Source organism: Crinia signifera, chromosome 3 (assembly GCF_055691185.1).
Source record: "Crinia signifera chromosome 3, ASM5569118v1, whole genome shotgun sequence".
Lineage (NCBI taxonomy): Eukaryota > Metazoa > Chordata > Amphibia > Anura > Myobatrachidae > Crinia > Crinia signifera.
In genome coordinates, this window is record NC_139219.1 from 226,197,261 (window position 1) to 226,220,472 (window position 23,212).

Genomic DNA, 23,212 nt, shown 5'->3' on the forward strand with positions numbered 1-23,212 from the left:
TGTAGTACTACTGTCTCCTCTGTGCTGGGGCCTACCTCTGGTGCTGTGCTGTACCTAATATTATATATTATATTAATAATTAATTATATATATATATATATATATATATATCTATATATCTATATATATATATATATATATATATATATATATATATATATATATATATATATAGTCCACTGGTGCTGCACCGAATAGAGGCTGCCAGTATTATTTACTCAGGCCACTGGCAGTGCTACTGCCTAAGTGTACCTACCTAGTAGTACTACCTACCTACTAGGCTGCTATATATAATTTAATTAAAAAATAATACCTGTCCTGCAGTGCTGCGTGGAACTGTAATAAATAATTCCATGCTGCTGGTGCACTGACGTGTGCCACTGCCTGCCGAAGGCTGGAGCAACAGCAAAAACTCCTCAACCTGCCCTGCCATCAGCTTAAAAAAGAGGTGGTGACGCGCTGGAACTCCACCCTCTATATGCTGCAGAGGATGTAGGAGCAGCAAAAGGCTATTGAAGCCTACATGGCCACCTACGACATAGGCAGAGGAATGGGGCTGCACCTGACGCATGTGAAACTGTGAGGGAGGAAAGGCAAAAACACCCGCCTAGCGCCACAGATAGCTGAATCCACCCTAGCGATCCAATAAGTGAGAGACGTAGCAGCCAGATAGCCCTCACATACCAGATAGGGGTCTTGTTGGCTGCATACCCGTACATGTACGGTTAGGTAGTAAGACACCGGTTGCTGAAAAGCGATACATCTCCAACCCAGGGGCCCTACAGAGGTGGAGGAACTCTTCCATTTGCCACCTCAAAATTGATTAGCCCCCTCCCCTCCACCCATTAGGCAATGATTTAAGAGACAACTGCTAATAAATGAATAATAATCACAAAATTAAACAATCAGATTACATTAATTAAGAATAATCATAATCACACAATCAAGCCAGATAGGAGTCTTGTTGGATGTTAACCGAAACAGTTACACACTTGCAGACAAACTCTGTGCTGCACGAAATGCCCACTGCTCCTTGGCTGCACATGGTAAACAGTGCACGATCAAGCCAGATAGGGGTCTTTTTGGGGCCTAGTTTTTTAAACTGCCATCCTGTCTGCCGCTGCAGTGCCACTCTTACATGAGCCACGTGTTTGTGCCGCACACTTGTGTGGCTTAGCATAGTTATCCAGCTACCTCGGTGCAACCTTTTGCCCTAAAAACAAATAGTGTGAGGTGTGAGGTGTTCAGAATAGACTGGAAATAAGTGGAAATGAATGTTATTGAGGTTAATAATAGCGTAGGAGCAAAAAAAAAAAAAAAAAAATCTGTGATTTTAGCAGTTTTTATACTTAAAAAAAAAAAATCAGAACCCAAAACCCAAAAATCCAAACACAAAACGTTTAGGGGGTGTTTTGGTAAAACCCATTCAAACCCAAAACCTGAAGGTAATCAGAACCCAAAACACAAAACATGAAAAGTGGCCGGTGCACATCCCTATAAAAGAGTATTGCTTTTTGTGGTAAATCATATTTTAAGCAGAATGCAGTTTCTGGTAGCATACTTGGGCTGCAGTAGAGTCTGACTAGAATGCTTGAAATCAGTTACCTCTATGATATTACGTGACTGGGGAATTGATTATGAGGTGGCAATAAAGCTAAAGTAACTGTGCCGCTGGACAACACCATGTTGCAATTCAGGTGGGGCAAACTGAGATCTAAATTACAGGGTAAAAATAAAGCTGCCCCGCATTTATGGGTTACATGCAGCGGTGGCTTGTACCTTATTGGGGGAGGGGGGCTGCCTATGGCCGCAGCGGGGATGCCGTGATTCAGGCACCCCCTCCCCCTGTCGCCGCCGCTGCCTCCCCTCCCATCCTGGGCCCGGCGCCTGTGCTGTGATGAGTGACAGGCGCAAGGACTGGCGCATGTGCAGTACATACGTGTACTGCGCATGCAGCCAACTTCTATGGGCTGCTTGGGCAACAGCCCATAGAAGCAATGTTGGTCCCAGCGTCTGTACAATATAAGTTACAGGCACCGGGACCAGCGTGTGCGCAATACACATGCGCATCTGCCGTTTTTGCACGGCAGTCCGCACAAAGGCGTCCCAGTGGGAGAGAACACCTCCCAATGGGACTGCCTTTGTGACTGGCAGTTCGGACTTCCAATTGGACGTCACTGCAAGTCAAAGTGAAGCCAGTGCAGTCTCACAGACTGCATCTGGCTTCACTACAGTGGCATTGCAGGGAAGGGTGTATGGATCCGCACAGTCTTTGAGTATTCTAAATGTACCATCTATTGAACCATCTGGTGTGCAACTATAGGTTTGTGTGATTCAAGCCTGCCAGCCATACTTTAGAATAAAGGTTGACTATAAGTTAAAAACTGAGAATTGCAGAGATATTGCAGAGATATCTGCCATTTGATGAAAAGAGCAGTTATTGGATACACACTGTGCAATTTATGGGATGAAGGATTGTGTACATACTGGTTGATTGAACTACAACATTCATATATGTGATACCAATAAAGTGCAAGTTAACTCCGAAACGATCTCTCCGGGCTATCTCGGGGTAATACGTATAATTCAGGATATACACACATGACAAAGGCATGACGGTGTGAAGTGTCAATTCGGTGCCACATCTTTCAGGGTGAAGGAAGTCTCTTCTAACCTGTATAACCAATGTGAGCAACCTTGGATGCTTTATTACACAATATCCTACTATTAAGTAGTCCTTCACTGTGTTCTTCTATCTAGCTCTGACTGTGTATTTTCTGTCAGTATTAACCTGATAACACAAGACTCTCTCATTAGAGATTCGATGCCGTAGGCAGATCCCTGAAAGCAGAAGTCTAATTATCAGGCAAACTGACACTTTGCAACTGCAATCCACCTTTCCAACACTCTCTCATCACTAGACCCATGTTATATTTTTAAAACCCTTTCACACCGAAATGCAAGCTGGGATAACCCAGCAATAAACACCATTGAAGAAGTGGTGTGAAAGGGGTATGATACTACTTCCTACCTAACCAAGTACTCTAGTATTTTCCCAGTTTCTATACACTATTTTCGGTACTTATGTAGTATCTGGTATCTGGGCGTCCGATTTTTTGATTGTATGCCTTAAGTTAAGGCATACAATCAGATGCGATGCGATATCGCATCGCATCGCATGCGACCATCGGATGCGATGCGATGCGATGACCCGATTTTTCCATAGGAATCAATGGTAAAATGGACTGAGTCCATTTTAACATGGAATTCAATGGGAAAAAGGGGTCCTTTTCATACCCCTACTATCCAAGTGGGCATGGAGTTGGATATAAACCTGTGGCGAGCGTAGCGAGCCACCGAGCCCAAAGCGTGGCGAGCGGACGGTATTCTGTGTCCCCTCGCCACGCTTCGGGCTCGGTGGCTGGCTACGCTCGCCACAGGTTTATATCCAACTCCATGCCCACTTGGATAGTAGGGGTATGAAAAGGACCCCTTTTTCCCATTGAATTCCATGTTAAAATGGACTCAGTCCATTTTAACATTGATTCCTATGGAAAAATCGGGTCATCGCATCGCATCGCATCGCATCCGATGGTCGCATGCGATGCGATGCGATGTGCCCGATCCGACCCGATTTCTAAATCGGACGCCCAGATACTACATAAGTACCCTATTTTCTCACCTTGCCGCTGATTGGCTGAGAGAGAGAGAGCACTCTCAGCCAATCAGCGGAAGGCCTTTCTTTTGAATTTTGTTTCAAATTCTGCCGCCGTTGTCCGCAGTGGCCGATTAGCACTTCCCAGACACTGCAGACTGTCCGCCCCGCTGCTGCACCCCCAGCCCCTGGGCGCTTCACGCAGCCCGGACAACACACTGCTCAAGTTTTTGAGGAGTTTTTTCTCCTGCCCCCAAAGCTCCCCTGGAATTACATAGGATAAATTGCATGTGATTTATCCTATGTAAAAATGGCACATCAAGTGCCAAATTGTAGTGAGCTTTCCCAGGCAGCTGCTGGGGGAGTTCAGGGGAAATTAGGCCTCACTTGTCCTTCAGACAAGTTGACCTAATGTATTGGGGCCTTTAGAATGCACTAAAGGGATTTTCTCTTTCTGCAGTCTGCTAGTGCTAATAGCAGGCTGCATTATTGCTAGGCTTACCATACTATCCATTTAAACTGGGACACAAATTACACAGATTCTATGGCTGGCTAGCTCCCAGTCTGCATTTCCCCTGGTTTAAAACAGCTACAGAATCTGTGAAAGCCTAAGTGTTCTGGTTTAAAGGGATAACATGGTAAGCCTAATTATTGCATGCTAAGTGGCCCAGGTATTACTAGGAAGAAAGGTCACTGTCAGGTGTCTTCTTAATCTCCATCACATCATATAGTGATGTCACCACCCCAAGTGTGTGGTCACTTCTTCCCATCTGATATACTGCACATCAGATGAGATGATGCGACATATGACATAGGGCAGTTACAGTACATTAAACATATAACAATATATTGTGTCATTGTATGATGGATCATGCAGTGTGTGTGATTATGTGATATATGGGGTGTACCCAGCTTTAGAGTTTGGAGGGGCATGTCCTAGCCTACAGTAGCTGGTGTATAATTAAAAATAAGCTGTTGGCTACATTATTAGTTGGTTACTAAAACTATTTTGATAGAATGAGAAAGTCTATAAAGTTAAAAATGTTACAAAGGAATAAATGTCCTTGCAGGGACAATTATACCTGTTCCAGCACAAAGTGCGGAAAACTGTTACATTAGTAATTTTTTGATTAATTTTATAACAAATGTTTCCAAATACAGATTGAGATTGTTTCTACTGAGGCTGTAAAGTACAAATGTCTCAACTAAACTCTAATCCAGCGGTTCCCAAAGTTTTTTCTCTCCCATACCCCTTGATTAGACTTTTCATTTATGAGTACCCCCTCCTCTCAATTTAAAATATCCACAGTACTTAAGAGTGGAGTGGAAGTGAGCGTTATGCCTGTCCTTATATTAAGGAGAGAGGAGGAGTGTGCGCTCAGGAATCAGGTCCCTCTGTGTCTGAACCCTGGCTGTGTACTGTCTCTGGGGTTCCCACTGTAGGATTAATGCAGCTGCTTCCTCCGCCCGAGAATGAAGATGTCTGATGACAGCGAAGGAGTCTCCCAGTGGATTGCTGGTCAGGCAAAAGCCCGAGGAGTCAAGGTTGATGATGCAACAGACGGCATTGACAGAATGTTAACACAAGCAAAGGTTGACATTGACATAGTCGACACTGAAAATGTTGATATAAGTTTTTCACTTTTTTGTGTCAGTGTCGACATATGTGGATATAGACATCATATAAGTGTACCACGTCTACTCGTATGGCGAGCGCACAATGCCTCACTGCACTAGGCACACTATTATAATATAACTCTATGCCCGCTTGAATGGCAAAGTATGAACCAAGTCGGTCTAAACAAAAATAAACCGTGTCGACCTTCTGTCAATGCAGGCCTACGGTTTGTCGACCATTTATAGGTGTCGATCTAGTCACTGCCAACCATTAGTGGTCAACCTAGTGGCTGTCGATTTAGACATTGTCGACCCAGGGACCGGATACCTTAAAATGTTGAGTGCTAGAAAATGCTCTAGTAGTGTCTATTGGAAACTATAAATCATGGGTCTTCAAACTGCGGCCCTCCAGATGTTGTGAAACTACAAATCCCAGCATGCCTTGCCACAGATTTAACACTCCTTTATAGCAAAACTGTGGCAAGGCATGCTGGGATTTATAGTTTCACAACATCTGGAGGGTCGCAGTTTGAAGACCCATGCTATAAATCTTACCCCACAAGGTTTAACAAAAATGTGTCACTGACTCTTTAAGCAACAGAGATTCCTAATTTGCATATAAATCAGTATCCTGGTAAGGTGTTTGGTCTGGGGAAAACTCTACCCCGGGGGGCTTATTTTTAAATGGAAATGATAAAAACAATGCTGCAAGTTAAGAATAATAGTTTCATTGCACTGAGCATTATTTCAATTGTATTCCTAGTTTATGTGTACACTGACAGACTCCCAGTATACTGAGGATCTGTATAATTCCCAGAAAGTCAAACTAAAGTGCAAACTATAAAATGTAGGATCAGATCATGGCAGTTTTACAGAACTACTGTACATTCACTTTGACTCTTGGGGCCTGCTTCAGATGTGGATGCAATGCAGATGTTTGCCTTGTGGAGCTATTATTTGCTTATTATTTATTTATTTATTAATAGTTTCTTATATAGCGCAGCAGATTCCGTTGTGCTTTACAATTGTAGACAGTGATAAAACAAACTGGGTAACAACAGACAGACTTGGAGGTAGGAGGGCCCTGTTGCAAGCTTATAATCTTTAGGGATATAGGAGGGAAACACAAGGACAGGCACCAGTAATGCAAAACATTCTGAAAATCCCTATAGTGCCCTCTTCCCCATTACTGTACGCATAAACCGCTGTTAGGTATGGAATCACTGGAAACAAAACTAGAGGTGGAAAATGATGGGTGCTCCTTTGGGCCATCTCAAGGGCATGCAATGGGAATGTCATGGGAGCGTCATTCAATAAGGGTGCGTTCCAAATACAGATCTCCACCCAAAGAGGCCATGTTTAAAGGAATTTTAGAAGGAGACTGTGTGTGTGGGGGGGGGGTATTCAATCTGGGGTCACAGCTGTCGCGTTTGCTCGACAGCCGTGACCCTGTCCCGTTCTTGGCCAGCTTGACCGAGAATTTGCAGGCAGGATTCAATGTCCCACCTGCAGCGGGGCGAGAAGGGGGCGTGGAAAAGGCAAGCTGCAGCCGAGAGCTCGTCACTTCCAGGCCGTTCTCGGCTCGTTTTGCCGGGCACCCCTGTTCAATGCTGTCGAGGAAGACAGCATTGAATAGGGCCCGGCGGCCATCTCCCCTGTCGGGAGATGGTCGCCGGTGATTGAATACTCCCCTGTGTCTGTGATAAGTTGGTGCAACTGTTTATGGCAGTAGTTCCCAAACAGTGGGGGTTATTCTAGTCCATTCTGTCTGACAAAATCCTTCTTAGATGGACAAAACCATGTGCACTGCAGGTGGGGCAGATGTAACTTGTGCAGAGATAATTAGATTTGGGTGGGGTTTTTCTTCAAAGTGAGATCTATATTGAAGTGTAAAATCATGCAGTCAGTATTTTCCCTGCACAGAAACAAAATAACTAACCCAAATCTAATTCTCTCTGCACATGTTACATCTGCCCCACCCGCAGTGCACATGGTTTTGTCCATCTAAGAAGGATTTTGTCAGAAAGAATGAACTAGAATAAACCCCAGTGTGCCGTGGCACCCAGTGGTTTCCAGACACTTGCAGGTTGGTTGTCAAGGACCTATTCAAATTAATTATGGTCAATTTAATAGGCAAACCACTATAACTTCCAGACCCTCATATATGTCTGTAAAGCACCTCGAGTCCTACAGAAATATTTTTTTTGTATTATTTTATTATTATTATTTTTTTATTATAAGCAATAATCATGGTACATGAAAAACATAAAATAAACGCCACCCATACATATTTCTGTATAATATATATATATATATATATATATATATACTGTTTTTAATGTAAAAAAAAGTGTATAATTAAATATATTATTAGTGAATATTACTTTATATCAAACATAGCAAAAGGAATAAGTACAATCCTTATTAGTGGTTGGCATTAGAAGGCGTGCAGCATGCCCCACTGCAGTATTGGAAACATTATTTCAGTTACATAAGAATTGTGGCAAATACACAGACACAATCGCTGCTGAGCATCAGGTAACCAGACATAGGTCTCGTTCCCAATCTGTCAAAACACCTGTTAGAAGTGTCTGGTATCTACGTTCATGGAGCAGATCAGCCAGGACCGGGACTATACATTGGGCCCCAGGGAGACAAGTGCCCGGAGTACATAAGGACGCCTAATCTTAGGAATCAGGATCTTGTTCCAACAAATCGGTCGTGCCAAAGGGGAGAGACGAATGACGCTTGGATAAATAATCATCTTTCCACATGCTTCATTACCAGTATAAATCTCAGTTAGGCAGCTGGTGCATCTCCAGTCATTGTGGAACTACAAGTCCTAGCATGCCCTGGTTCAGAAACACTTGGATAAGTTTCAGGTAGACTAAACAAGCCGTAAAGAGCGTGTTCCTGATCTGCATCAATACAGTGAGGGAGAGAGCAGCATCCCATGCAGGCAGCAGGCGACCCGCTGGCAGGAAGAATAGACAACCCATGGCTACAAATAGACCTATTCATCTTATCTGTAATGTGATTTACAAACTAGTCCTCTCACTGTTTACATGTAGGCTAAACACTAATTAACTCAACACCTCCTTAATTATAGATCCACTTTGTTGCAGTAGTTGACAAATGAATTGCTTGTCACACCAGTGACCAGTCGTTATCAGAGCCTGTATATACTGTAGGACACAGGGAATACAGAGCTCCACACAGTGCCAATGCCATTACTACAGGCACACATACAGTACTACTACCAGCATTAAGGCTCACTGTACTGGGTGCAGCGCTGCCTCCAGTGATCATTCGTCTCAGGGTCAGGTGTAATTATGTTGCAATCTGTAACAGTGAATGTATCGTCAGATGGAAACAAAATATCACTTCTAGTTCTATCACTTCTAGTGCCCCCTATGTCCTAAACGCCTGATAATGGCTTCATTACAGTCACCAGAAAGCAACTCTGCTGTGTAAAGTATAACACTGACTAATGGACCTAACAAATAGTAAGAACAAAGTGTTATCTGCAGATACTGTAGTAGGGGAAGATATGAATTATAAGTATACCTGCAGTAATTAGAGGACTTGCTATTACATTACTAATCGCCCATATTTACTACAGAGCAATGAGTTACATTAACCGATACTAATGATCCCTGGTTCTCCATCCTGCAGTTCTTAAGTTGTTATGGAACTAGAAGTCACAGCATGCCCAGGTAAGCATGCTGGGACACATACACACTATTTCCTTTCCTATTCTCTTCTGATCACACACACATGACAAACATTAATACGAACGTATTCCGTTCATTGTTATTGCTCCATATGTATTAAACCCTTTATAACTAACATAGTCCAGTTAGACATGGAGAGAATACATACATAAGATAAAACCAATACTTCAGAAAATAGTTTGTTTTTTATTCATATACAGGTGAACACAGTAGACTGATCCTCATTCATTAGTAAATATCCAACACAACAGGGACTGGCCTTTTGGTGATATTGGGGAACCCCACATGTTAATCAGAAGTGATCAGACAAAGGGCTGTGCACCTGCCCACACATGCTCAGCCTGGCAGTGACTCGTGTGGACTAACTACATTGACGTAGAGGGAGCAGGAAATAAAAAGTCTTTTGTGTTGGAAGTCAGCATACAAACTTTTCACACAGGTAGATCATGTATGTTGTTGGGCAAATCTCCATCATACAAAACATAAGGCAGTGAGATAGGGACTTGCAGGCAGCGATTATAAAAGGTGCTTTTCAAGAACTACCTATGTACTGTAGAACTGCACTGGCATTAATTGCACTTAGAACCAAACAGAAATAAATACTGTTAGAATGTCATATTTTTCACGGAAAATATATATATACACACATAATTACATGTAAACAAATAATGATCCCTTATTAGCACTGGCAGTGACGTCACCCAGTCAATATATGAATGTATATAGACTGTAACATCGGGATTTGTACTCTGAAACATCTTCACAGGTCCTCATGAGCAAGTCAAGTGCAAATACGTCCTGTAAAGTCCCAAGTGTAGAGCCCATACCCATCCCGGGCATTATTCAGACTGCTTGGGCACCCATGTGAACTTCCAGCCCCCTTCCCCGTCCCTGCGGACAAATGCTTGCCCATTGGAGAAGCTGTGGGTCTTCAAATTGCAGTGGGGGTTCAGGGATGTAGAAAAGGCGACTTCTGTTTTGTTTGGGGACACCTCAGGGGTGTAGAAGATAGGGGACCCAAAGGGACTCACAGGCTCGCTCCTTGGTAGCGATGTAGAGCTGCAGGATGCTGGAGAGTAGTCCTGCATGTAAGGGGAAGAATCCAGGGTGCAGGTGCTGTGTACAGGGGTCAGGTTCACGGTGCTGTACCCAGATGATGGGGAATCCTTCACGTTGCCATAGTGGCTGCTGGCCAGCTCTGTGGCTATGGCACTGTAGGTAGCTGACGCAGAATCATCGATCGTGTTAACGTCTTTCAGTCCCAGGGTTTGCAGGACCCAGTTTTCCACAGGGGGGCTGGCTTGTTCCTCGCAGGCAGTGAACGCATTGAATAGATTCCTCTTGGCCTTCTTAGCAGAGGTGTCAGGGGAGGCGAGGCTGCTAACTCTGCTGCACCTCCTCTTCAGGGGGGCACCACCAGCTTGCTGGGACAGCAGTTTCTGCAACACAAGTGCGGGACAGCTATTATTATACTATATACACATTCACATTGCACAGTACAGGAGCAGAGGCTGCTGTATGCAAGTATATACTGTAGGAGGGAGATTGCTAGGTTATGGGGTTTATTTTATCTAGCAGCTTTATATAATAGTCTTATTCCCATAATAAAGTGCTTTGTCAGTTTTAATAAGGAAGTTTAGGTAAACTGCAATCGCAGTGGGACTACAAGTACCAGCATAGCATGGACTAAGAGTTCACAACCTAAGGCTACCATCACTGACCTAAGAGAGTAAGTTAAAGGGCAACTATGTTCGGTTGCTATAGTGTGAGGCTGCACAGCACTTCTGTATGGCGGGTGAGTGAGGAGCACAGATCAGTGGGTGACATTCCTGCACACTGATAGCACGGTACTGGACGTGGCTGAGTGCACATCACCGCCGCAGGGGACACAGCCAGGTACAGGTGCAATTTGCAAGCACGCTGCATTGTCAGAGACACAATGGAGAACACTTATAGACTAGGGTTACTTTGCACTCAGAGAATGCGCTCAACAAAGAGTGTGGCAGCAGCCAGATCCTACTGGAGACTCCCCCACGCGTGGCAGTGTGCCCACTATCACAGCCTGAGATCGGTCTCTATACGGTTATCTGACAGATCACTGAGGAGACATTAGCGTTATCTATTGACTAATGCTGGGTGATAGGTGCTAGCAGCATGTAAAGGGCTGTAGCAGTGAGAGGCAGGTACACACCTTCGTCTTCTCCTCTAAGCTCTTCACAAACGTGGAGCTCAGGTACTGCTTGAGCTTGTTGTTCTCCTCGTGTAAGCGGGCCAGCTCCTCTTCCCTCTGTACCAAGGTGTCCTGGAGCTGCGGGGGAGATGCAGGCATTACTATCATGCTGTACATTGCATATACACTGGAGTGATACACATCTTATACATAATCACATATTTACCTGCTTGTTGGTAAACATCTGCGATGATAACTGGTCCCCCCCAAGGTAGTCATCTGGCAGTGTGAACCCACTATATAAGTGCCCTGGAAGGAAATGACAATACAAACATTAGCACTGAGGATTTAGCGACAAACACTAATAGTCAATGTGAATTGTTTATTGTAAATGACAGCGGCTATTAGAGCCTTTAATTGTCAAAACCTAAGTATGCTCAGGGTTGTCTTATAGAAAGTCCATTAGAGCAGTGGTTATCAACCTCGGTCCTCAAGGACCCCCAAACGGGCATGCTTTCCATTTCTCCGTACAGAATCACCAGTGAAATAATTAGCTCGACCTGTGGATCTTTTGAAATGTGTCAGTGAATAACGAATGCACCTGTGCAACTGCTGGGTGACTTAGAAAACGTGAATTGTTGGGGGTGCTTGAGGACCGAGGTTGAGAACCAATGGGGTCTTAGATTTCCACCAGCACAAACAAAAGTATATCTATAACTTCCAATTTCCAAGGCAATATCGACTGTTCCATGCTTCATTAAATGTAAAAAAAAATAGGATTCCCCACTTTTCCTTTAAGCTCCACATAAGGAAACACATTGCTACACTTTGCTTTATCAGGTGCAGGAAATCCGTGCCAGGGATTAGGAGATTCGCTGTAAGGTGGTACCTGGAAGCTATCCAGAATCTAGAGCATCATATGTGAGTAGAGAGTGGACATACCGTGGGACTGTGGGTCTGGGTTGCATGGTCGGTTGTCCTGGATACCAGAAGTCCAGAGAGAAACCCAAGTATCCTTGGAAACATCAACATTGTCCGTGGAGAAGTATGGGCAATCATAGCCCTGACCCCCTGCAAAGTACTGGTCTTGGCACGCTAGAATAGTGTTCTGCAGAAGTAACACAGGAGGAGGACTTGGTTAGATATAGCAAAAACAGACTTTTGTGACACAACAAAGGCAACATTCTTTGGGGAGGTAATGCTGTATTCCCTGCAGGAGAACACTAGCTACTGGGCACATATTACCCTGCTGGGGGTGAATGGGAACGGGGATCAGCTGACCACTCACTTGCACCTCCACTAACCAGACCACATGCCAAAACCTACACCCTGCATCTAGCAATTGCAATCCGCATTCTCCTTATCACAGAATCAGCAAAGACAATATAGATAGATAGATAGATAGATAGATAAACACATAACATGAAATAAATAGACACGTGCTTAGTAATCAATATAGAATGATCCTAGCTGCATTATCCAACTCTCTTCTCTAATCAGTGGAACGAGTTTGTGGAAGTTAATGCCAATTAGTCGTACTAATCGCCGTCCAGAAATAACAGAAGCTGTACTCCACTGATCACACTGTCAGCAGCATCCACACACCGCTTAAGTAATAAAACCAGATTTATCTCTAATCTAATGACACGTTTCTATCCTCCACAAACCCGCTTGAAAAGCAATGCACAATCCACAGGACAGGGAACTCCCTGCGCTCACCGAGGCACTTACCATCTTGTTACTTGAATGAGATATTTGCAGACACGTTTTCATTAAAGCCCCACTGAGCTTTAAATGGAACTGAAGGGAGAGGCAGTCCTATGCTAAGGGAGCACAAGTAACGCCCATGATTTTCTAAACCCATGGATCTGATTTGGTGCCATTCTGTCAAATCAAATGTATGACATCAGCAAACTCCAAATGCTGAGATCAAAGACTTCCACTCCTATACATTAACATACAGTGCAAAGCCAACCCAGAGAGGGGACGTCTCCTACGGGACCACTAATTATTTATTCATAACCAGCACTATTGGCTGGATACATTGTTCAGATTAAATGCATGTAACATATAAAGTACGTCATATTAACAATACTGTATATGAATTAAGCACAAAAATATTGTATGTGCAATATTCAACACATTTTGCAGTAGGATCAGCTATAATTGTCATAAACCCTAATCCAAGTGTTCATTGAACCATTTTATAGAGCAAACAAAATAATAATAAAAAAAAAAAAAAACAGTTTTATTGTTGTAATGTCCAGTAACAATTTATTGTGAAAAGCTCCTTACACACATTCCCTGTAGGGACAATATCATTTAGGATTTTATTCGTTATCGAAGTTCGGCAAGAGATGACATTAGAGATGTGCTGTGCCAGCTCCTTTTCTGTGATTGGTTAGCACTTTATCGCTCACAATTTTATCTCTCTCCAGGCGTTGATAAATATCCACCAGGAATTGATTTTAGGTAAAAATATTGGTTCGTGTGCCTCATATACAGATAATTCAGAATATTTATTACATGGCTGTAGACATGTTATGTTTAAAGAAACTGGTTTGAGAAGTGTGCCCTGTCATTGTGATTTATGTGGCTCGTCCAAGTTCTTATCTGCCTGTTATGTAGTATGCACACACGACTACAGTAACCTGACCTGCCTATAATAACAACCTGTGGACAGTCCTGGCTAATGAGGGAAGAGGCAGAATGGCATATGGATATGTTATTTTATTTCACCCAAGAGGACACTTTATTCTGTTAACCCATTAGAAAGGCTCAATGACTCGTTAATAGGACAAATTGCATCCATTCTCTCGTTACAAACATATTTCACCATTTCCAGGGAGGCTAAATTATGACCCCAGAGAAATGTACTTGCAGCACCCTTGTTGTTTCATCACAGTGCGCACTACAGCACGGACAGCAATCTTAATGACAATAGCAAACCTCCAGCTGATTTCCAGTCAAAGCAATTCATCCATAGAAAAACAGTCTATACAGTAGTTCAGCTTGTGCAGACAGAAGTGTATCAATGTAATAAGCAATTCATTAACAACTCACTTCAATCAAAAATTAACAATCAATTGTTTGATGTATATATACCCATATTTTAAAGAATCAGGTTAAATACACAATTAATTTTGGCATCCCTTAGTTGTGTATTTGCTGTCCTGCTTTTGTAGATAATGGGAAAGACTATATACAGTAGCAGATTCTTATACTCAAGTAAACAAAAGCTAAACCTGTTAAGTAGTATTTTTCATAAATGTAGTAAAATGTCAAATATGTTATATAGATTTAATAATTTAATTAATTTTAAACTCTTTTTTTTGTACATTTTCTTATTCCTTTGCCAAATCTAGTGAACCTTTACTTAGTCTTCTACTATATAGCATATATTTATAGTAACAGACAGGTGTATGTAACATTAACAAAAGCAAGTGCCAAGTTATTAGGCCAATACATGTCATATAATGTATACAAAGGAGAACATAAATAAAAAAAAAAATACAGGATATCCCACAAAAACTGCAATCTCCTGGGTATAACCCACAAATATTAGGTATCCACAGAACTTATACGTTTCCCCTAAACACATTCACAGATGCGATTTTGCTCACTGTGCATTCAAAAATACATGTGAAAAACATCAGAACCATCAGACAAAAGTTGACCATCAAACTTCTGAGTAAAGGTGCGTACACACAGGGGCGATTTTGTACAATATCGCGGGAAATATGGTCGCTAAGCGACCATATTGCCCACAATGGGAGTGTGCACCGGCGACATATTGCCGGGTGCGCGCTCCCGTTTTTACCCCTGTAGTGATCGCTGGTCGCAGGAACATGCTCCCCCCGGCAGTTTCTTTTTCATCAATGACCATCTCTGGTCGCTGATGAAAAGGAGAAACTGAGCAATATATTGCTCAGCCATATATTGCTCAGCAATATATGGCTGAGCAATATATCTCCCCCGTGTGTACGGGGCTCTAAAAAAAATGGTTCGAAAAGGGTCCTAACCAACGGTGGCTCCAGTGGTGGGGCTTCAGCATATCCCAAAATTTAAATAGGTAAACCACACAAACTTCCAGTGATTCCCAACCTCCAATGTACAGTATACACATTTCCACAAATTTGGCTTATAAGTAGTTAAACATACAAAAAAAAAACTTGTGTTGACCTTTCTTAATCTTCTGACTGTGTCAACCTGTTGACCCTGTCGACCTTTCGACCATTGCCCATATGTGGTCTACATATTGACTGTTGACGCATTTCAGGTTGACCCATTGATCCACAGCCTAGTTTTGCCTGGCTGGCCTTTGGCTGGCATTTCTGCCTGTAGATTTATATAGTTAGATAGTTTTTCACATTTTTTTACTAAAATCTGACAAAAGTACTGTAAATTGTTTATCTGATTCATAAGTGTGCCCTCAGAAAGAGGTTTACTCCTTGTTCCTTCCTACTTGCAAGACAACCTGCTGTTTTGCTATAGTTGACAAAAAAAGAAATGAATAACCAGGAACATGTGCCAAAAACTGGTAAATATACCCCAAAATACATTATATGCATATGGCTTTTACGGATCCATCAGATTTACTAACAACTTGAGAATTTAATTGAAATAGCAAATTTATTAATTTATTTTTTTGCTCAATTTGATCAGTTGGTTCGAGTTTTTTTGTGCTTCAATAGAAGTTAAAATTAACTTCCATGCCAGCTGTGTCAGTACAGGAGGTCTACACTCCGTATCTCCCCAGGGACACTTTCAGGGGTAGATGTATGAAGTAGTGTTAATGGAGGAGAAGTGATAAAGTGCCTGGTACTTTATCACCAGCCAATCAGATCCTAACTGTCTCTTTATAAACCCAGCCTGGAAGTTAACAGTCAGGAGCTGATTGGCCAGTGATAAAGTACCAGTCACTTTATCACTTCTCCCTTATCACTGCTTCATACATCTACCCCTAAGAGAGGAAGCGACCCATGTGCAGTCTCTTCCATTTGGGCCCCCTCCTCTTTACTGTCCACAGCATAGTAGAATCTGAGCACTAGAGTGCTCAGACTCGATTGCACATGCGCACACCAAAAATGGTACGGCAGCCATTGTTTTTGGTGATTCTGGCAGGGCTGCTGCCTTCCTTGCAGGAGTCTGTAAGTAAGTATTAATCAATGGGTGTAATGTGTGCAGTGTGGCCCCTCTTGGGATTTAGGGGCCTGTGTGCACCACGCACATTGTACATAAATATGCCACTATCTCACCACACAATGCAGGTGCAAGGATTCCACCACAGATATTTATATCTACTTGCAGGGTCAATGCAGTTTCTTGGCACCCCAGGCAAGACATTTGTCTACTACCCCCAACCACTTATATAACCCACTTCCCAGCCCCTCAGATTACATTGTAACACAGATGCAGCAAGGACTATAAAATACATCCTTAATTAGACTCAGGACCCAATGTTTTATGTACAAATAATAGTTTGGGGTCTGCACTGTCACACCTGTGGTCAGATCCTGACACCCCAGACATAGCTGTGCGTGCATTGAGACTTATGGGTCCACAGGCACCCCCTAATGCTGTGACCACCCTTATGAACACCTCCCTACCAGCAATACCTTTTACCAAAGACTTTTGCTTTTTAGAACTGTATTCCATTGAAAGAAGCGCCCATCAATAAATTATGTGTGGTTTGTATTGTTACTTGTACCAGACCATTGTCATATACAGAGCATATACAGATACTGGTATGGTTGGTTCAGTACAACTGTACTGATGGAGTCCGGAGCATACGCAGATACTGGTGTGATTGGTGCAGTACAACTGTACTGATGGAGTCCAATGGAGATGAGGAATTCACTGATGGAATGTAGAGTCGATGATGGATCACACCAAATATGAGCTAAATCGATGATGGACCGATGGTCAACTGGATCAATGGCAGAGCACCGATGGTGAACTGGATCAATGACAGAGCACCGATGGTGAACTGGATCGGTGTTGGAGCACCGATAGTAAGCTGGGTTGATGGCAGAGCACCGATGGTAAGCCAGGCAGCTGCTTGCAGGAGATGACAGAGGACCAAGAAGGAGAGGAGTCCTTAGGAATAGGAACCTGAAATGCAGCTTAACAGAGAGAGCCACCTTGTAGGTAATACACTCAGGATAAGATCAGTAGCACTGGCAACTGGCCTTACTTAACCAGCATAGATATAGGCAGGAGTGGAAGTGGCTGGGTAATTAGCCAGAGTGAGAGATCGATAGGATTTGCTGTAAACGGGGCATGTGACAGGAAAGGGAAGCCTTGTTTATTTGGCACATGGTCTGAGGCATACTGTAACGTACCTCCTAACATGACCCTCTCCAGGAGGGACACATTGCTCTGCTTCTGTACTTCCCTCTTAATTTATGATTGACATCACCTGTGGAAGAACCTTTCTTCAACACAGATGAAGAGCATCATGCATTAAGTAGAAAGTCCAGAAATAGAGCATTGTGTTCCTCCTGGAGAGGGTCATGTTGGGAGATATGCTGTAATGGTGGCAGCGTAGAAGCCACAGGAGGCTGAAGCTAGACATAAGGAATGACAGGCAGAGAGCAGAATGCAGCTGCAGGGATAGCAGCACTGGGAGACTGCTGATGTTGCACAGCGCGTTAGACACAGCTCCGATAGAAGCCATATTTGGAGCATACTTGCCTATCTGACCCTCTCCATGAGGGAGAAAGTGCTCTGTTCCTGGACTTCCCTGGTAATGCAGGATTGCCATCACCTGTGGTGAGCTAGGTCACAGTTTCTCAAAGTCGGTCCTCATGACCCCACACAGTGCACATTGCAGACCTCCTCAGATCTCCTGCCAGGTGACCTGGAAAACGTGAACTGTGTGGGGTCCTGAGGACCGAGTTTGAGAACCCCTGAGCTAGGTAATTGGTAAGAAAGGTGTTTCACCACAGGTGATGGCGATCATACATTACCAGGGAAGTCCAAGAACAGAGCATTTTCTCCCTCATGGAGAGGGTCAGGTAGCCAAGTATGGCCTGGAGGGCAGGACAAGTCTTCTCAGGTATTTGGATGGTAAATATGACTTCTGTAATACCCGGATCGTGACATGCGCATATGGAGGGACCACAAATTTACATAACCCGGTTATCTGATCATCATCCAGTTCATGATTGTCATGTGCTCCATACATATTTATGATGTCCTAGACCAGTGTTTCCCAACCTCGGTTCTCAAGCACACTAACAACAGTTCAGGTTTTAAGGATGATCTTATTTAAACACAGGTGACATCATTTGAACCTCAGTTATTTTAATTTGACCATATGTGCTCAAACATGGATATCATTAAAACCTTGACTGTTAATGTTCTTTTTAGAACCGAGGTTTGGAAACACTGTCTTAAGCTGTGCTCAGCGACCATATTGCCAGTGATTTTTGCCCGTGTGTACACAGCTTTACAACCACAAAGCAGATGTATCGAAGGAGAAATAGCCTTTAGGCTCAATACCTTTTTAAGTTAAATGTGTATCTATTTTGTAGTTGTTACTTTTTGTCATGATTTGTAATGTTTACAAATGTATGTGCAAAAACTTCACTCAAACTGGGGAATCAGCGTAGCAGCAGCAGCACTTTACGGAACCCCAAACTCTCACAAAGCTGTTTGCAGCCACATAGGGTGGTGAGCACTTTTGTGGGAATTCGGGATTCAGCCAGTTGGGTGAAGCAGAGGTGCAACTACCATTGGTGCAGCAGGTGCATTGCACCGGGCCCCTGAGAACCAAGGACATTATACTGGTTGACTCGCTCAAGGCTCCTTCATTCTGGAACTGGCAACCCTTCCATCTACCCTCAGGTATTTTAATTAGCACAGGTTCCTTTATTGCTGACTACATGTTAAAATGGGCTCTATTTGAAAGTAAGACCTGGATAAATTTATATAATGTGCTAGTATTAGAAATGTTAGGGACCCATCTAATTATAAAAATTATTTTTACTATCAGTGTCCTTAGTACCTAGAGTGTGCATCAGTATTGTTCTCTTTTTTCCTGTATGACTCGCAAGCCTTGCAAACCCACCAAAGGCCAGCTGCCGCCCACACAGACGCCTGCCTCCCCTTCACACAACGCGATCCCCCACACGGCTGCGAATGGATGATTTGCATAACCATCCATTAGCAGTTGGGGTGAAATCATTCGATGATCGGCGACCATAGAATGGTTTTCCCAGCACTCGTGGATCAGAGACACCTCTATGTTGTCTCTGATCTGCAAGCGCCCTGTGCAGGAAGCAAGTGGGCAGCCAGGGCTGCCACTAGAAATTGTGGGGCCCGGGACAGATTTCACACACTACATACATACATACATACATACACCGCATACACAAATCACACACAGCATACATTCATATGTACACAGACACACTCGGCATACATCCAAACACATACACACAGAACATGTATGTATATATATATATATATATATATATATATATATATATATATATATATATATATATATATGCAGGATAATGTTCAGCGGCACTCTGAAGTCTATAAACAATCACGTCAAAAAGACAACAGACTCAATGGAGCTTTCAGTCAACGTTTCGGGAAGCCAATCCCTTTATCAAGACATAAAAGCAAAAGACAAAAGTACTTACATATATAGAGAAACCATGTGCTAACAACACCCAGTGCACCCATCACGATGCCAGCTCCCCGGCGGAGACCCGATGACGTCATTGATGCGACCCAGCACCGACGCATCCAGCGTCTCCAGGGGGCGTGGTAATCACCCTGTGAACCATCACCTAGGTGATGAAACAAATAAACAAATATAAGGAACATATACTGCGGGGGAAAAACAACATAACAATATAGTATGAAAGCACATTCACAGGGAAAAGCAAATTATCGCAACAAAGGCTAAACAAGACATAACTGTATGTCTAAGAGATCACGTAAAGAAATAAAGGCAATCATATAAAGCACGAGAGCGGGAGTATTTCATTCAGTCCGTGCGGCTGCACTGTTTGTAGTTTGTAGATCCAGCGCGCTTCTAATTGCAGAAGCGCACGGTCCCGATCTCCTCCTCTGACATTGTCAGGGATGCAGTCTATGATTTTATAGCGAATACTTGAGATAGGATGCATTTTCTCCTTCCAGTGCCTCGCTACTGGTTGGTCCGAACCCTTGCTACTGAGAGCTGCTCGTATGCTTGACTTGTGCATTGCAATTCTCTCCTTGAATTTACGTATCGTTTTTCCTATATATAACAGTCCACAGGGACATTTTATATAGTATATAACGTATTTAGTGGTACAGGTCAAAGGAAAATTGATTTTAATGCTCTTTCCTGATCTAGGATGCATGAATGTGTCACCAACTTCCAGACTGCTACAAGTTACACACCCCAGGCATTTGTAGTTGCCATTTTTGCGTTTGGTGATTAAACTGTTTTCTTTAAGGTCAGAGATATCATTGTGGACTACTAGATCTTTAATGTTCTTTCCACGTCTATAGGAAGGAAGAATCCTACTGTGTCTCAGTGACGGTAGGTTTTTATCCATGGTGATAATTTCCCATTTAGATCTAGCTGCTTTCATGAGCTGGTCACTGTTAGACGCATAATTTTGTGTCCACACTATGACATCCTCCTTTTTGTTGGTACGGGTGTTTGAAAGCACAGTCTCTCTGTTCATCCTCAGTATCTTATTTTTACAGTTCTTAAGCAATTTGAATGGATAGCCTCTGGATAGAAAATATTTAAACATCTTATCAATTTCTTTTTCTGCTTCAGTTTTAGAAGAACAAATGCGGAGAGCCCTTAGAAACTGTGAGTGGGGTAACCCCCATTTTAGGGCAGGTGGATGATGGCTACTTCCCAAAAGGAGAGTGTTGCGGTCCGTTGGTTTATGGTAAACTGTAGTCTCCAGGGTATTGCTATCAGTCAGAGTGATGAGGATGTCTAGAAAGTTGATAGACACATCGCTGGATTGGACATAAACCAACGGACCGCAACACTCTCCTTTTGGGAAGTAGCCATCATCCACCTGCCCTAAAATGGGGGTTACCCCACTCACAGTTTCTAAGGGCTCTCCGCATTTGTTCTTCTAAAACTGAAGCAGAAAAAGAAATTGATAAGATGTTTAAAAATTTTCTATCCAGAGGCTATCCATTCAAATTGCTTAAGAACTGTAAAAATAAGATACTGAGGATGAACAGAGAGACTGTGCTTTCAAACACCCGTACCAACAAAAAGGAGGATGTCATAGTGTGGACACAAAATTATGCGTCTAACAGTGACCAGCTCATGAAAGCAGCTAGATCTAAATGGGAAATTATCACCATGGATAAAAACCTACCGTCACTGAGACACAGTAGGATTCTTCCTTCCTATAGACGTGGAAAGAACATTAAAGATCTAGTAGTCCACAATGATATCTCTGACCTTAAAGAAAACAGTTTAATCACCAAACGCAAAAATGGCAACTACAAATGCCTGGGGTGTGTAACTTGTAGCAGTCTGGAAGTTGGTGACACATTCATGCATCCTAGATCAGGAAAGAGCATTAAAATCAATTTTCCTTTGACCTGTACCACTAAATACGTTATATACTATATAAAATGTCCCTGTGGACTGTTATATATAGGAAAAACGATACGTAAATTCAAGGAGAGAATTGCAAGGCACAAGTCAAGCATACGAGCAGCTCTCAGTAGCAAGGGTTCGGACCAACCAGTAGCGAGGCACTGGAAGGAGAAAATGCATCCTATCTCCAGTATTCGCTATAAAATCATAGACTGCATCCCTGACAATGTCAGAGGAGGAGATCGGGACCGTGCGCTTCTGCAATTAGAAGCGCGCTGGATCTACAAACTACAAACAGTGCAGCCGCACGGACTGAATGAAATACTCCCGCTCTCGTGCTTTATATGATTGCCTTTATTTCTTTACGTGATCTCTTAGACATACAGTTATGTCTTGTTTAGCCTTTGTTGCGATAATTTGCTTTTCCCTGTGAATGTGCTTTCATACTATATTGTTATGTTGTTTTTCTCCCGCAGTATATGTTCCTTATATTTGTTTATTTGTTTCATCACCTAGGTGATGGTTCACAGGGTGATTACCACGCCCCCTGGAGACGCTGGATGCGTCGGTGCTGGGTCGCATCAATGACGTCATCGGGTCTCCGCCGGGGAGCTGGCATCGTGATGGGTGCACTGGGTGTTGTTAGCACATGGTTTCTCTATATATGTAAGTACTTTTGTCTTTTGCTTTTATGTCTTGATAAAGGGATTGGCTTCCCGAAACGTTGACTGAAAGCTCCATTGAGTCTGTTGTCTTTTTGACGTGATTGTTTATAGACTTCAGAGTGCCGCTGAACATTATCCTGTATTATATTCCTTGTGTTAAACCAAGTGAATCTGAAGGCACCTGAAGCGGTTGCCAGATTTTTTTGCTAGTGCCGGCTGAATCGATAATTATATATATATATGTATACATACACACTTACTGTGTGCAATGTGGCCACAGGGAGATGGATGCGCGGGATCACCAGATGGTGGCCAGCACGGAGCGCTAATGTCAGCTGCTTCTGCAGGAGGTTGGCGGCTCCAGATACCGGGTGGCGGCTCCGGCGGCTCCCGGCCAGAAGGTGGTGACATCCAGCTTCTGTGCTCAGGAGCTGAGACGTACACAGGCCGCGGGAGAGGGTGGATGGGGGTGTGAGATGCTGCTGGACTGGAGCCGCCGAAGTGTCTGTAAGTGAGGGGGGGGGGGGTGGAGTGGTCAGAATTGGTTGCCCAGGCCCTTAACTCTCTATCAGAGACGCCGGGCCCAGGACAGCTGTGCCCGCAGCACCCCGTTGTCGGCGGCCCTGTGGGCAGCTGACATCCTCTGACGTCATCTGCCTGTCCACCGCACCCGTGTCACCCCACATGTGATTACCATGGGACTGCCCAGCGTTTTCATGGAAATGCCATGGGCTGTGCCCCCCTGCCGTCACCCCATGCACCCCGGCCAAACTTCTAGGTGCG

The 23,212-nt window shown here is 43.4% G+C and overlaps 1 protein-coding gene across 1 annotated transcript; it reads right to left on the reverse strand.

Annotated features, from left to right (window-relative positions):
• Nucleotides 1–9,211: 9,211 nt before the first annotated feature.
• Nucleotides 9,212–12,958, reverse strand: GMNC (geminin coiled-coil domain containing). The gene is made up of 5 exons (XM_083174736.1): nucleotides 12,908–12,958; nucleotides 12,119–12,284; nucleotides 11,403–11,485; nucleotides 11,198–11,314; nucleotides 9,212–10,445 (listed from the first exon to the last, which is right to left on the reverse strand). Exons 1-5 carry the CDS (start codon nucleotides 12,947–12,949, stop codon nucleotides 9,846–9,848), a joined length of 1,008 nt encoding a protein of 335 aa, XP_083030862.1. The 5' UTR covers nucleotides 12,950–12,958; the 3' UTR covers nucleotides 9,212–9,845.
• Between the last annotated feature and the right edge of the window lie 10,254 nt (nucleotides 12,959–23,212).

What these genes read in the sequence shown, in the direction of transcription:
- GMNC (XM_083174736.1), bottom strand. Translation starts at nt 12,949, where the DNA reads ATGAAAACGTGTCTGCAAATATCTCATTCAAGTAACAAGATG. An exon ending in AGATGTTTACCAACAAGCAG is followed by an intron (nt 11,315 to 11,402) that starts GTAAATATGTGA and finishes TCTCCCCCGCAG; the next exon opens with CTCCAGGACACCTTGGTACA. An exon ending in GCTTAGAGGAGAAGACGAAG is followed by an intron (nt 10,446 to 11,197) that starts GTGTGTACCTGC and finishes CTTGTGTTGCAG; the next exon opens with AAACTGCTGTCCCAGCAAGC.